At 40.6% G+C, this 14,445-nt stretch overlaps 1 protein-coding gene across 5 annotated transcripts in view; it reads left to right on the forward strand.

The window, feature by feature from the left end:
• Positions 1 to 14,445, forward strand: part of NAV3 (neuron navigator 3) — a 405,038-nt gene that overhangs the window by 335,293 nt on the left and 55,300 nt on the right. For 3 of the 5 annotated variants that reach the window (XM_034771960.1, XM_034771991.1, XM_034772000.1), the window contains 5 exons: positions 1,422 to 2,127; positions 3,553 to 4,041; positions 7,052 to 7,084; positions 11,723 to 11,764; positions 14,233 to 14,393. In XM_034771960.1, coding sequence (XP_034627851.1) covers positions 1,422 to 2,127; positions 3,553 to 4,041; positions 7,052 to 7,084; positions 11,723 to 11,764; positions 14,233 to 14,393 — 1,431 coding nt within the window. The remainder of the gene's footprint in view (positions 1 to 1,421; positions 2,128 to 3,552; positions 4,042 to 7,051; positions 7,085 to 11,722; positions 11,765 to 14,232; positions 14,394 to 14,445) is intronic. The other 2 variants (XM_034771981.1, XM_034771971.1) reach the window with 2 other exon arrangements.

Consider the following 14,445-nt stretch of genomic DNA (forward strand, 5'->3'; position numbering starts at 1 on the left):
GTAAATTTAGAGAAGCCTGAAGACTGCTTTTATCTACACCATCTTCAGCCCCTTCTGGGTCGATTCCAGCAGCTAGAGTTCATCTGGACTCAGATATGCCCTGGCTACACCTGTGCACTAGTAACTAGGAGTAGGATGACATAAGGACCTCTATTGCTGCTCTGTACCACCCAAGGATTTCCCCATGTTGGTGGAATCCTCTGTTCCATTGGAACAGAGCAGTGCAGCAGAAAATTGAAGTTTTTATTTATTTTGAAAAAATCCATATACTCTGTGTATGTATGTATTTATATATGCACATATGATATGTACGTGTGAGAGAGTGTACAATGCACTGTGTGTGTATATGTACATATATATCTATTTCTACAGTAATGGAGTTGGATAGAATAAGAGAAATGTAATAAACGTCTTCCTCTTCATGACAGTTTGACACCACAAGAGGAACTACTCCATAGAGCTACAAACATGCTATAATAACTTGATATATTAATGAAATACTATAATTATCTTTAGAAGTTCTTATGATCTTAGTGTAGGCACTCTACGAGAAATCAGAATTAAAGAATGCAGAGAGACGTGACCATTTTGATTGTCACCGCAAAGGTGTTTGTAAAGGTAAAATAAAGTGATTGTTTTAAATCGTATTTGTAAACATTTTTAACATTTCATAATAGCACTGTATAGCAATGTAATCTGGAAAGATGCATGTGTGTGTACTAATGAGGACAATCTCATACAAATAACAATCATGAAGAGATACTAGGGATATGACAAATAAAATTAAATCATAATACTGACCTGGATAAAGAGCATTATGACTTATTATTATCATTAGATTGTAAATACTCATTCATAATTATTTGCACTTTTACCATCACAATGAAATTAACTATAAGTGAATGAAAACATATGCAATGAAAGCAAAACTGAAGAATGAAGGCGAATTCATTTCTTCAAAGATAAATAATGTATTTTTGAATTGTTAATTGCTGTTAACATTTTATTTCCACATATTTCTTCGATATACTGTATTACTAACCAAAAAAAAAAAATTAAACTTTGTCTAAAAATCATAGTTTGAGCTTCAAGCTCTTCTTACAAATCACATGAGCTATGCCCACATCATGTATATGTAGCTAGAAATCCTCAGTAGAATTTCAGTCTTTTAATACCTGATGCTTATCTTTAATATACTGCATCTGGTATTGACTACTGACAGAGATGAGATATTGAACCAGGACTAGATAGACTTAAGTCCTGGTTCAATATTAGATATTAATTGGTGCGTTTTCTTATGGCAATTTATCTGCTTGTATATCATTTATATCTCAAAATACAACCATGTAGTAATTATAACTTGATATTAAGTTACTATAACTATAAATACAGAGGTCTAAATAAAATCTACTCTTAATTAGGAAAAACAGATGATGCGAAGGCTTCTGAAAAAGTGAAAACTCCCCTCAAAGGCACCTCTATACAGCGCTCTCCATCAGACGCAGGAAAAAGCAGTGGCGATGAAGGAAAAAAGCCTCCCTCTGGCATTGGACGGTCAACAGCTACTGGCTCCTTTGGATTCAAGAAGGCTGGGGTGGGATCTTCGACTATAATCACCACAAGTGGGGCAACCATAACAAGTGGGTCGGCGACACTGGGGAAGATGCCCAAATCCTCAGCCATTGGTGGCAAGTCAAATGCCGGGAGGAAAACTAGCTTAGATGGATCACAGAATCAGGATGATGGTGTATTACATGTTAACTCGAAGACCACACTGCAGTATCGGAGTTTGCCACGCCCTTCAAAATCGAGCACCAGCGGCATTCCTGGAAGAGGTGGACACAGGTCCAGCACCAGCAGCATCGACTCTAATGTCAGCAGCAAGTCTGCAGGTGCTGCCACCACCAAACTGAGAGAGCCCACGAAGATTGGCTCAGGGCGCTCCAGTCCCGTCACCATCAATCAGACAGACAAGGAAAAAGAGAAAGTGGCGGTATCTGATTCCGAGAGTGTTTCATTGTCCAGTTCCCCCAAATCCAGCCCAACCTCCGCCAGTGCCTGTGGGACACCAGGACTCAGGCAGCCAGGATCCAAATACCCAGACATTGCCTCGCCCACATTCCGAAGGTAAGGGGTTTGCTATGAAATCCTGCATTTAAAAATAAATAAAGTGTGAAAGAAATATAAAATATTTATTAACAGAATTCTTAAGGAATGAGGCTCTCACTGCAACCCTGAAATGAGAGTTTCTTGAATTTTGACCACTGTCCCACAGTAGCTACATGTAAATCATGAAGAGTATAATAAGTTCTCATTGAATATTAAGATAAATCCCCAAATAGAAGAAAGTCCTCTCATTTATGGAGGTTCTGTCACTTTAATGGTGTTTGAAGCCTGTGGGGGAAAAAACCTAATGAGCATTTGACTCCATAGAAATACAGATTAATAAAGTATTTGCTTTTAAAATTATCAGCAACCTCTAGCTATAAGGATTTTATTATCTTTGTCGTTTCGGTACATCCCCCATCAGAAACATTAACAAAATGTGAATCAGTTGGAAATACCCTAGTCTAATGTTTATGAAAGTGCACTAGATGAAAGGCTTCCATTGTTTAAGTAAAAGCCAATGCTGCCCTCCTGTGGTCTATTGCCAACACGTTTCCATTTAGTGCCTGTAAAATGATTAACCTACTGTTGATTACCATGGGCTTTATTATAAATAAAAGAGATTGCTATGCCATATTTATTGATTACTTTATTTCTGTGCAAATTTTGCATTTATATTGAGAGTGTATTATGGACTGCAAACAAAGTGCTTAAGATATTTTCAGCAAGAGACTAAACCATCATTGACTATATTTCAACTTATTTTCCGGGGGCGGGACAGGGCTTGCATTATTATAGTAGAAACATAACCTCCATAAAGTGCTGGTAACAGCCACATTGCATGCATGTCTGTCCTTTCTGCCCTTGGAAAAGGCTTGACACATTTAGCTCTGTGTATATTATTGTATCTGACTAATTACTATTTGGCTGATATCCATACCGCCATCTGTGCAAAAGAGAGGGGAAAGTGGGAGGGGGGAAATCTTGGACAAATATTTAGCTGTTTGACAAACTGTCAAGAGTGCCCTTTTACAAGTGATTGTTGCAATCATTTTAGCTGCTTATTGGAAGTAATGTTTTTAGTAGTCTAATGGTTTAAGTGTAGGAGTTAAACTAACTACTGGATTTGGGTGAAAGTTTAATCTGCTTATGCAGTCATAAAACCCAAGATTTGCTTGTTTTTCATCTCTGTGTGAAGATCTATACCTAAACAGAACACATCTGAAAAACAGTGAATGAGAGTTTTTGATAATAAAATAAACCCCGTGTTAGTGTGATGTAGTTAAGTGGATTTAATGTTGTGAGGTGATTAATCAACAAGGAGTGCATTATTTGAGTAGCAGTAATTAAATGTGGAATTTGGCTCTCGGGATGTTATGCCTTGAATGTTTAAGGTGGGTGTCAGTTTCTCTGAATAACAACTAAAACTGTTTGTTTTACTTTTAGGTTGTTTGGTGCCAAGGCTGGTGGCAAAGCTGCCTCTGCACCCAATACTGAAAGTGTGAAACCCACATCAGCAATGCCCAGCCCTAGTACCACATTAGCACGGCAAGGAAGCCTAGAATCTCCATCTTCGGGTACAGGCAGCATGGGCAGTGCAGGTGGGCAAAGTGGTAGCAGCAGCCCCCTCTTCAGTAAACCCTCGGAATTAAATACAGATGTTGTAAGCTTAAGTCACTCCTTGGCTTCCAGTCCAGCATCTGTTCACTCTTTCACATCAGGTGGTCTCGTGTGGGCTGCAAACCTGAGCAGCTCCTCAGCTGGCAGTAAGGACACACCAAGTTACCAGTCAATGACTAGCCTGCACACGAGCTCTGAATCTATTGATCTCCCTCTGAGCCATCATAGCTCTCTCTCTGGATTGACAACAGGCACTCAGGAGGTTCAGAGCATGCTCATGAGGACTGGAAGTGTCAGATCTACACTATCGGAAAGGTGAGCTTAACTGTAGACACAGTGAGAACAAAAACAGTGAGAATGCAACAGAAACAGAAACAACAAAAAGAGAAAGCCCATAGGGACACCATCAAAAAAAGAGAGAGAGAAAAGTAATCACCAGCACTGAACCTGGCACACAGCTCGTGGCCACTTTTTGCAGTTTTACAAGCACATTTTCTTACTTTTAAAAATGTTTTTTACTCTCTTGTTGCTCTGTGAAAGAGCAGCACGAAATCAAAAACCAACGAATTCCCCAATCTGGCAACTTCTTTCCCATGGGAGATCCTGTGTGCAGTCCCTATTGAGGTCGATGGGAGGTTCATTTGGGAGGTAAACTTGCAAGATCATGGCATGGCCACACAAAGTTTTGACAAGTTCTGCACAGAACATGCAGACTAGAACAAGCGAAATCTCACCTCCCCATAATCTCTTCACTGTCTTGTCTACCCACGAACATTGTACTGCTTTAACTATGCAGGTATAAAGTATAACTCCTCTAGCATGGATTGAGTTATACCAATATAAAGGTTCTTAGACTGGTATAGCTTATATGTCTGTACAGGGAGGGAAATAAGTTGAACTAGTAAGGAAATGGTTTTCCCATCCCTGAGAGCTTTTGAGATTTCGGGAAAAAAAAGATATTTCTTAATTTATGGCAAAAAGTTCAAATCCCAAACATTTTTTTAACCAATAATCCGAAAAAAAGTGGACCAGGTCAAGAAAAGTGTTTTGTTTCAATACTTGTGAAATGTTTCCTTTCAATTTCAACCATTTTCAATTTTGTAAAACATTTTTAGTATAAATTTACTAAAAATTCAAAATGAAAAGTAGCTTTGAACCAAAATCCAAAACTGTTTGTTTAGAAAATGAAAAACAGAACATTTAAACAATCTCAAAACTTTTTTTTTTTTTCAAAAATTGGAAGATTTATCAAAACCAAGCCATTTCTGCACAGTTCCACTTTTGATGAATGGGCTTTTTCCAATGAAAAAATGTTTTGTTGGAAAATTCACAACCAGAAAAAAGCTGTACTGGTATAAGGCATTTTTGTGCTGGTATAACTGCATCCCCACTTGGGGTTGTAGCAGTTTACGCATATTGGTAAAAAATCACGCCCATAAGCATCATAGTTATGCCAAGTACACAATCTGTGTAGACCAGCAGAAAGATAAAAAGACATTGACACCACACGTGATTTTAAGTTGTCCGTGGCCCTCAATGTATATGTAGTAATTACATTATATTAGGGCTGTCGATTAATCTCAGTTAACTCAGGTGATTAACTCAAAAAAATTAATGGTGATTAAAAAATCTAATCACGATTAATCAGAGTTTTAATTGCACTGTTAAACAATAGAATACCAGTTGAAATTTATTAAATATTTTGGATGTTTTTCTACATTTTCAAATATATTGATCTGAATTACAACGCAGAATACAAAGTGTACAATGCTCACTTTATAATATTTTATTATGAATGTTTGCCCTGTCATAATGATAAACAAAAGAAATAGTATTTTTCAATTCACCTCATACAAGTACTAAATCTCTTTATAAGGAAAGTGCACCTTACAAATGTAGATTTAGTTGTTGTTACATAACTGCATTCAAAAACAAAACAATGTAAAACTTTAGAGCCTAAAAGTCCACTCAGTCCTACTTCTTGTTCAGCCAATCGCTAGACAAACAAGTTTGTTTACATTTGCAGGAGAAAATGTTGCCCGCTTCTTATTTACAATGTTACCTGAAAGTGAGAACAGGTGTTCACATGTCACTTTTGTAGCCGGCACTGCAAAGTATTTACGTGCCAGATATGCTAAAAATTTGTATGCCTCTTCATGCTTCAGCCACCATTCCAGAATACATGTTTCCATGCCAATGACACTCGTTAAGAACATAATGCATTAATTAAATTTCTGACTGAACTCCTTGGGGGGGAGACTTGTATATCTCCTGCTCTGTTTTACCCATATTCTGCCATATATTTTGTGTTATAGCAGTCTCGAATGGTGACCCAGCACATGTTGTTCTTTTTAAGAACACTTTCACTGCAGATTTGACAAAATACAGAGAAGGTACCAATGTGAGATTTCTAAAAATAGTTACAGCACTCAACCCAAGGTTTAAGAATCTGAGGTGCCTTCCAGAATCTGAGAGAGATGAGGTGTGGAACATGCTTTCAGAAATCTTAAAAAAGCAACACTCTGATGCGGAAACTACACAACCCAAACCACCAAAAAATAAAATCAACCTTCTGTTTATGGCATCTGACTCAGATGATGAAAATGAACATGCATTGGTCTACACTGGTTTGGATCGTTATTGGATGCATGTTCTCCAGAATGGTAGTTGAAGCATGAAGGGACATATGAATTGTTAGCACATCTAGCACATAAATATCTTTTGATGCTGGCTACAACCATGCCATGTGAATGCCTGTTCTCACTTTCAGGTGACACTGTAAATAAGAAGCGGGTAGCATTATCTCCTGCAAATGTAAACAAAATTGTTTGTCTGAGTATTGGCTGAACAAGAAGTAGGACGGAGTGGACTTTTAGGCTCTAAAGTTTTACATTGTTTATTTTTGAATGCAGTTATTTTTATACATAATTCTACATTTGTAAGTTCAACTTTCATGGCAAAGAGATTGCACTACAGTACTTGTATGAGGTGAATTGAAAAATACTCTTTCTTTTATTTTTACAATGCAAATATGTATAATAAAAATAAATATAAAGTGAGAACTGTACACTTTGTATTCTGTGTTGAAATTGAAATCTCTATATTTGAAAATGTGTAAAACATCTGAAAATATTTAAATAAATGGTATTCTATTATTGTTTAAAAGCGTGATTAATCACAATTAATTTTTTTAATCACTTGACAGCCCTACATTATATTTTACCAACTGAAAAGGACAATATTGTACAAAGTATTAAATATGATTTTTTTAGTTTATAGAGTAATTGGTTGTGTTCCTCCATTAACTCCTACTATTACATTTCAGAATGAGAAAGTCAATAAGAAGATATGGAAGGATGTTGAGTATATGCTAAATCTTATAGTCTTGCAAAAGATGTTTAATATCACATTAATGTTAATGGCTTGGTGTAAGCTCCTGAGCAGCTCCAACTTCTAGTACTTCATGTATTTGTTCAGTGACTTAATTTCAGTGATTCCAAATACTTTTAAAATTTCATATCTGTCCACGTGGGGATATTTTGACTGAGTCCTGAGAGAGCCATATATCATGTTGATCTGGCCTCAGAATGAATCAACACACACATTTCTAGAGAAAGTTGTCATTTCTTGATTTATAGCCCCAATAGGATTTTTTTAGTCTGATTTTTTTTTCCAAAAGGTCTGTTAAAAAAAAACTATATTGTTTTATACAGTTGAACCTTCTTATGCTTTTTCCAACAAAAATGTAGTTTCGCAACATTAGGAGACAGAAAAAGGTCCCCTTCTCTTCACCCTGTAAACCACAGTCATAGGGGCACTGGTTGCTTTCCAGACCCATACTGTTAGTAGTCTGCAAAGCCGTGCAGGAGTAGCTGTAGCAAGATTTATTCTTCTTTCTTTACTGGGAGCAGTTGCACGAGACTGAAAGAGCTTCTAATAAGCTGCATTGCCGGCTGCAGGTATATCTATATCAGCATAGCTATACCAGCAAATCCTTTTAAGTGTGGTCAAGGCTTGAGGTGAAAATTTGTACCACTATAACAGTATAGACACACTTATTCTGGAATAAGAATGGCTTTCTCAGTTTATGTTATGTCACTTTGAAAGGCCCCAAAAAGCCACTCCTACATCCAGAATAAGAGCGTCCATATGGAAAGTTATACTAGTATAATTTCTATCGGTTTAATTATATTGGTATTAACTGGTAAAACTATCTTGTGTAGACAAACCCAAAGTCAGAGATTCCTCTGTATTTTTTACCTCTGTGGAGTATTTACAACTTTTATGTTCCTATTCTGCATGGCCAGACCAGAGGAGGAGGGCTGGTAGATAAGTGTTGCAGAATTAACACCTGTCTAGATGGTCAACGGGCTGCATCATGGGCTGCTGTGCTCAACAGCAGTCAGGTAACCGGTTACAGCTCCTTGATTCTCCATCTCATCCTTGGACTGGTCCTAGCTAGAGCAGCCTAGGTGCTGCTTTAACTTGTTCCTGCTGATTATGTTCCCTAAGGGTCCCAATTTTATAGGGACAGTCCCAATATTTGGGAATTTACCTTATATAGGCACCTGTTACCCTCACCCCTTGTCCCAATTTTTCACACTTGCTATCTGGTCACCCTACCTGAGGGCCATACATCAGTTAGGTATAGCCAATTGCATTTCACACCATCCACTTCCTCACCCAACCTCTGAATCCCCCCCTGAGCTAGGGGCCATGAGTAGGGAAAAAGAGAGGTCATCTGTGGTCTCCAGGGACTTCTGGAGAACCTCAAAGAGAGACTTGTAGATGGTTTCCACAACTCAAAGGGAACAGAATGGGGATAGAGAATCTGCCCCAATATCTAGAAGGGGAATGTGGGCTTGACAACCGGAGCATTTATGCACGTCTGCTTGCAGCACTGCTGTTGGTAGTTTACAAGGTGTATGATAATGTTGGTATTTATAACATTTTGTGCCATTCTCCCCCTCAGTCGTTATGACTTAAAAAGGCAGCTCACTACACTTGTGATGGGTCTTCCAAGAAACTTCAGATTAACACGTTAAATCTGACTTGTTTGTACATTATCTACAGAGGTCTATAAACCAGTAGGGTCTGCGTAGCTGTGACCTAGCAGTATTACTCTGCATTACAATTCAGAAGATCTACTTTCGTTTACTGGTTCTGGTTTTTCCTTTAACCCCATAGTTATTAGCGTTTGTAGAAGCAACATGCTCAGCTTCATAAAGGGGGGCGGGGGGTGCTTCCTGATGCTGAAAAGAAAAGACCTGGCCACTTAAGGAAGTGAATTAACATGCTGTCATATTAGCATTAATTATTAATAGCTGCAATGTGGACATCTCAATTTTGGAGGATTAGTCATAGAATTTAATAATATTTTGAAATACAGAATAAATGCTTGTTTAGTTTTATGTTGGGCAGCTAAATAATGTATTGGAGTGGCACCTAATGGCACAAATCAAGAATCAGGGCCTTGTTTATTATAGAGGACTAGTAAATGCATGGACAATGCATTAAAATCCATGTAATCTCCTTCTCAGCCAGGGTTAATTTTTGATGATTGTTCACGTGCCAGGCTGGAAATCAAGTTATAGGTTTATCAATAGACCAATCACTTGTAGACAGTTATTGTCAAGCTTACACTGCGTCACCTCTATGGGTATGTCTGTACTGCCTGAGGTTCAGACTATGGTGGTATGAATAGCAATGAGCACCAATATGCTGTACTCTAAGGTGCCACAAGTACTCCTGTTCTTCTAATATGCTGTACTGTAACTCCCCCGTGTGGATGCTGCAGGTGTGAACTAAAAGATTCCTTGTTCACATTAATGTAGACGGCTTCAAACAGGACTACATCAATGTGAAGTAGGAACCTTTTAGTTCATGGCCATAGTGTCCACATGGGGGAGTTACAGTGCAGCACTTTGGTGCAAACTGCTGTTCACACCCCTGTAGTCTGAACTGTGAGGCAGTCTAGACAAGCCCTGAGTAGCTTCCATCAACTTTCTTCTTCCTGTGCAGAGTGAGGCCCTGACTAAATTAGGGACATTTGCTTTATTAATTCCTACCATTGCTAAGACCGGTTGAGCTCCTCTGGGGTTAGTAACGTTGAGAGCCCTAGCTGAGATGAGGGGCTGGTTAGAGCATTTTCAACACTTGTCAGCTAGACCTGCTGTGAGCACGGTTACATAAAACTATGTTGAAAACTCCAGTGCCCCGTCTGCATGAGGGCTCTCAGCACTGCTAATACCACTGGAATTGAGCCAGTTAGCAATAGTGTGAAAGTTTTAGAACATTTCCCTAGGAAGGCAGTGTGGATCCAAGGGACTGTTTGTCTCTGATGCTTCTCTCGATGGTGTAAAGTACATGCTGCTTAGCTTTGTGGTGATGGTGTGATGCAACATAGAACCTCCACCCCCCCCCCACACACACACATTTAATTTAATCCTCATATTGACATTGAATTATATTTCCAAAATAAAATAGTATATTTCACTGAAGAGCCCAATCAAGTATTGCAATCACTAGACAGCTGAAATCCTAGATTATAGGCATCGATTTACTCAGATCCCAGGGGGTACTTGATCCCCACTCTGCCCCAGGTCCTGCCCCCACTCCACCCCTTCCTCCAAGCCCCTACAACCCCCTGCCTCTTTCCACCCCTGCCCCGCCCCTCCCTGGCCTCTTTCTGCCCCCTCTCCCCAGCACTTCCTGCCCGCTGCCGGTGGGTGCTGAGCACCCACTAATTTTTTTCGTGAGTATTCCAGCCCTGGAGTACCCAGGGAGTTGTTGCCTATGGCCTAGATAATTGGGGGAAGATAAACCACCTGAATTATTTCCTATTTGAAGGAAGGTAAGGGACAGCCCTTTTAAGCAGCTCCCTGTCTCTGGAAGGATTTACACTGGTAAGAGCCCAATTCTCCTGTGCCTCGCATCTCATGTTGTTGTTCACTCCAGCACAAAGTGAGTTTTAAAATGCTTCTACCATCTAATCTGGTGGCATTTTACACCCCATCAGGGCCGGTGCAAGGAAGTTTCGTGCCCGAGGTGAAACGTCCACCTTGCGCCCCCCACCCCAGCCCTGCGGCAGCTCCCCACCCCCCCCTCCGCCCTGAGGTGCCCCCACTGCGGCAGCTTTCCCCCTCCCCCAGGGAGTTGTGCGGCAGCTCCCCACTCCAGCTCACCTCTGCTCCACCTCCTCCCCGAGCACGCCGCCTCTGCTCTAATTCTCCTCTCCTCCCAGGCTTGTGGCACCAAACAGCTGATTGGCACTGCAAGCCTGAGAGGCAGGAGAAGTGGAGCGGCCGCTGCGCTGGGAGAGGGAGTCTGAGCCGCACGTGTCAGCGCGCCGCCGGCAGCCCAGCCCAGGAACGCTGTAAAAAAAATTTGGGGGCACCGCTTTTTGGCGCCCCCAAATCATGGCGCCCTAAGCAACTGCCTAGTTTGCCTTAATGGTAGCACCAGCCCTGCACCCCATCTGCACTTGCATTGATTGCACAAGCAGCAAGACAATGGCGAATCAGTGTCTATATATTTAGCACATCTTCCTACAAGCAGAATCTGCCACTTAGCTTCTGGCAAGGCCATGCTGCCTCTTTGCAGGTGTCACAAACCTGCATTTTGTATAGAAACATAGCAGAAGATCATAGGAAGCTGTGAAAAATGCACGTTCATTCTGTTACCATATGAATCCTATACAGGTTGAGTCTGCATGACTCAGTAAGGAAGATTAAGAATTGGAAGGCAGAACTTCTGTCTGATTTGGACAGTCGCCAAATGGCTATTGACCCAGACCAGAGCATGTCTGGATGAAAAATGAACATGTGGCAATCCATGTCCTGTCTTCCTCTCTAATGAGTCAGGGTTTTATCATAAAGAGACATTAAAATATATTAAATCTCCTTTTGTTATATGAACATATCTAGACTTTTAGAGTTTGTTATTCTGAATAGTCCTGTTTACTGTATGTCCTTAGGGGTTTTCTTTGTTTTAACAGCATGCAGCTTGACAGAAATACACTACCCAAAAAGGGACTAAGGTATATACTTTATTCAGCATGATTGCAGCTTCTCTGTTGTTCTGTAAACTTTTCTACATTGTCTCTCCGTCTCTTTCTCCTTGCTGATCCTGTTTACAACAGAGCTCCTGGTGCTAAAGTTTAAATCAAGCAAACTAGACCCTTAACATTAGATTTTCTCTTTCCAGTCTGGCCTAGTGAGTACATTGAGTATACAGATATATCTTGGAAAGCAAAAACTGTTAAAATAGTTTCCTTATATGATGAATGTTAAGAGACATACAATGCAGTATAAAAAAGAGAGTAACAAAGTACCTTTGCAACACAAAGCAAACTGAAAATGGGCAGAATAACAAGGTTTTAGAGATGGGCCAGAACGTGGGCTCTAAGTGCAAGTAGCCATGGATTTGGGGCTGGGGAGAACTGATCCAGCTTGACGGGTTAAGGATTCACAACCTAAAAGAGACACATTTCAGCATCCAGGGTTTGAAAGCATAAGGCAGGCCCTGCTCAGACACACCCCAGCTCTACTCAGAACCCAACCCAGCCACCCACATGACCTCCACTCATCACCGCTCTCTTCTCTTCAGATAGGGAAGACCACAAGCTACCACCCCTGTCCTGGGCTCCAGGTTGTGCGGGGGGAGGGGGGAATATATGGCTCTTCAGGTAAAGCTGCCATATCAGCCTGTCCACTGCTCTAATCCAACAAAGCTCTTCTGGGAGGTAATGGCAACTGGATCAGCCCACCTTCCTCTCCCTCACTACACACACACACACACAAAAATGGGGTAGTAGTCTGACATACAGCTCTGCCCTCACTGGCAACTATATGTCCCAAAGCCCTGGTGCTATTGATAGGAAACTACATAGTATCTTCTGGGCTTCGAAGTCCAAGTACTAAGAGTGGGTGTAATGATTTCTGCATCTCCCCAATGCACTTTGTGTGAGAGAGGATCAAGCCAAATTTCCCACCACCCCTGGAAGAGCGCTGTTGGATGGAGAGAGTATCCCAAGGAGCCATATAGGAAAATCAGCCAGCTAGTAGAGTCCAAGTGGGAGGTGGAAGTTTGTGGTCCCATCCTATAAAAACAGCAAGGGTGAGTAAGGCTGGGGGTGGGGGACAGGGAGTTACGAGTCAGCATGTGGGCATAGATGCCTAATTAGCTGTTGTCACAGGATTTTTCACCATTTTGGTCTGATGAAGGCTGGATCCCAGTTATGGTCTGTATGCTACTGGGGCTCTCTTAAAAATCCGAAACCTGAATTTTCACTTTGGCTGCTTCCAGATCCAGAAACCACTGGGATAGCCCACCTCTTCCAGGTTTAAAGAGCAGCATAATGCATCATTTTTTAAAGAGAGAAAAGAAAGGATTATTTAATCTGAATAGGATACTTCAAAATATCCCACATTTGGCATGAGTGACATGAGAAATTACAAATTCATTTAATCAGCTTCCTAAGCAGAAATGGCAGTGCCTCATAAACCCAGAAGATAGCAAAAGCCTCTTTCTCTGGGATGACTGAGGAATGTTGGTGGCACATGATAGCGGGGAGGAATGTGAGAGTGCTCTTCAGTTGGCATGGAATTGTGCTGAATGAAGTTTTACGGTGGGCTGTCACAGACAGAAGTAAAAACAGGCTTCTGATCGAGACCCAAACAATAAGAAATACCTGCAGATTTCTAATGTGCTAGAATTTCCCTTCCTCTAACCCAGCCACAAGAGCCTGACCGATGGGTTGGCTGTTCTCCCTGTTCTATCTTCTTTCAGTTACACTCATTGTATTGGTTAGCAATAGCATACAGTTGATTAATAGATTTGGTTTCCAAACTTTTTTGTTCCAGAGAACTTGTTTCCATTTAAGTGATTATTTGTCCCTATCTGCTTCCCTCCCCTATCTAATTTGGGAAAGGACACAATGCCATGTAGCATTCCATGAGACAAACATCCCATTTGATCACAGTAGCTATCATTACCAAAGGAAATTCCTTTTTTCACAACTGTTGATCTGTTTCTGCTCCCTTTGCCTTACCAAATGTCCACATGCTTGAACACTCCTGTGGCACGTCATTCTTTAAGCAGACAGTCATTCTTGGCTTTCCAATCTGTCATTCATCCATTCTATTAATACGGTACTCGGCCTTTGCCTCATCTTATTCACCTGCTACAGCTTTTTAAGTCCTTTTCTCTCAGCTCAGCTGTCTGTTTGGTATGATTTATCATCACATTTCACCAAAGAAAAGAGAATGTTATTTTTGTTTGTTTGGGGTTTGTTTATTTTTTTAGAAGTGTGTTTTTCCCCCGGGAGATTTAAAACAGATGCTTTAAAGTCAACTGTAACAATTGAGTAACTGTAATTAGATACAGGACGGTCAAGATTGTTGTTCTGTCTGACCAGCAAAGCATCTTTGATGTTGACTATTGTTAATTACATTGTGAACCCTGTTCGTTATTGTTGTTTTAAGTGTGCCAGCTGTAATTTTTCAGATATACCCCGTCATCTCGGCAGACCAGCCAGGAGGAGGGCAAAGAGTGGCTGCGCTCCCATTCCACTGGAGGTCTGCAGGACACTGGCAGTCAGTCCCCTATCGTTTCGCCTTCAGCTATGTCTTCCTCTGCAACTGGGAAATATCACTTTTCCAACTTGGGTAAATTAATTTTTCCCCTTGCTTCCCACACTAAAAAATAATCATAAAACTG

The sequence above is a fragment of the Trachemys scripta genome, chromosome 1, assembly GCF_013100865.1.
Source record: "Trachemys scripta elegans isolate TJP31775 chromosome 1, CAS_Tse_1.0, whole genome shotgun sequence".
Classification (NCBI taxonomy): Eukaryota; Metazoa; Chordata; order Testudines; family Emydidae; genus Trachemys; species Trachemys scripta.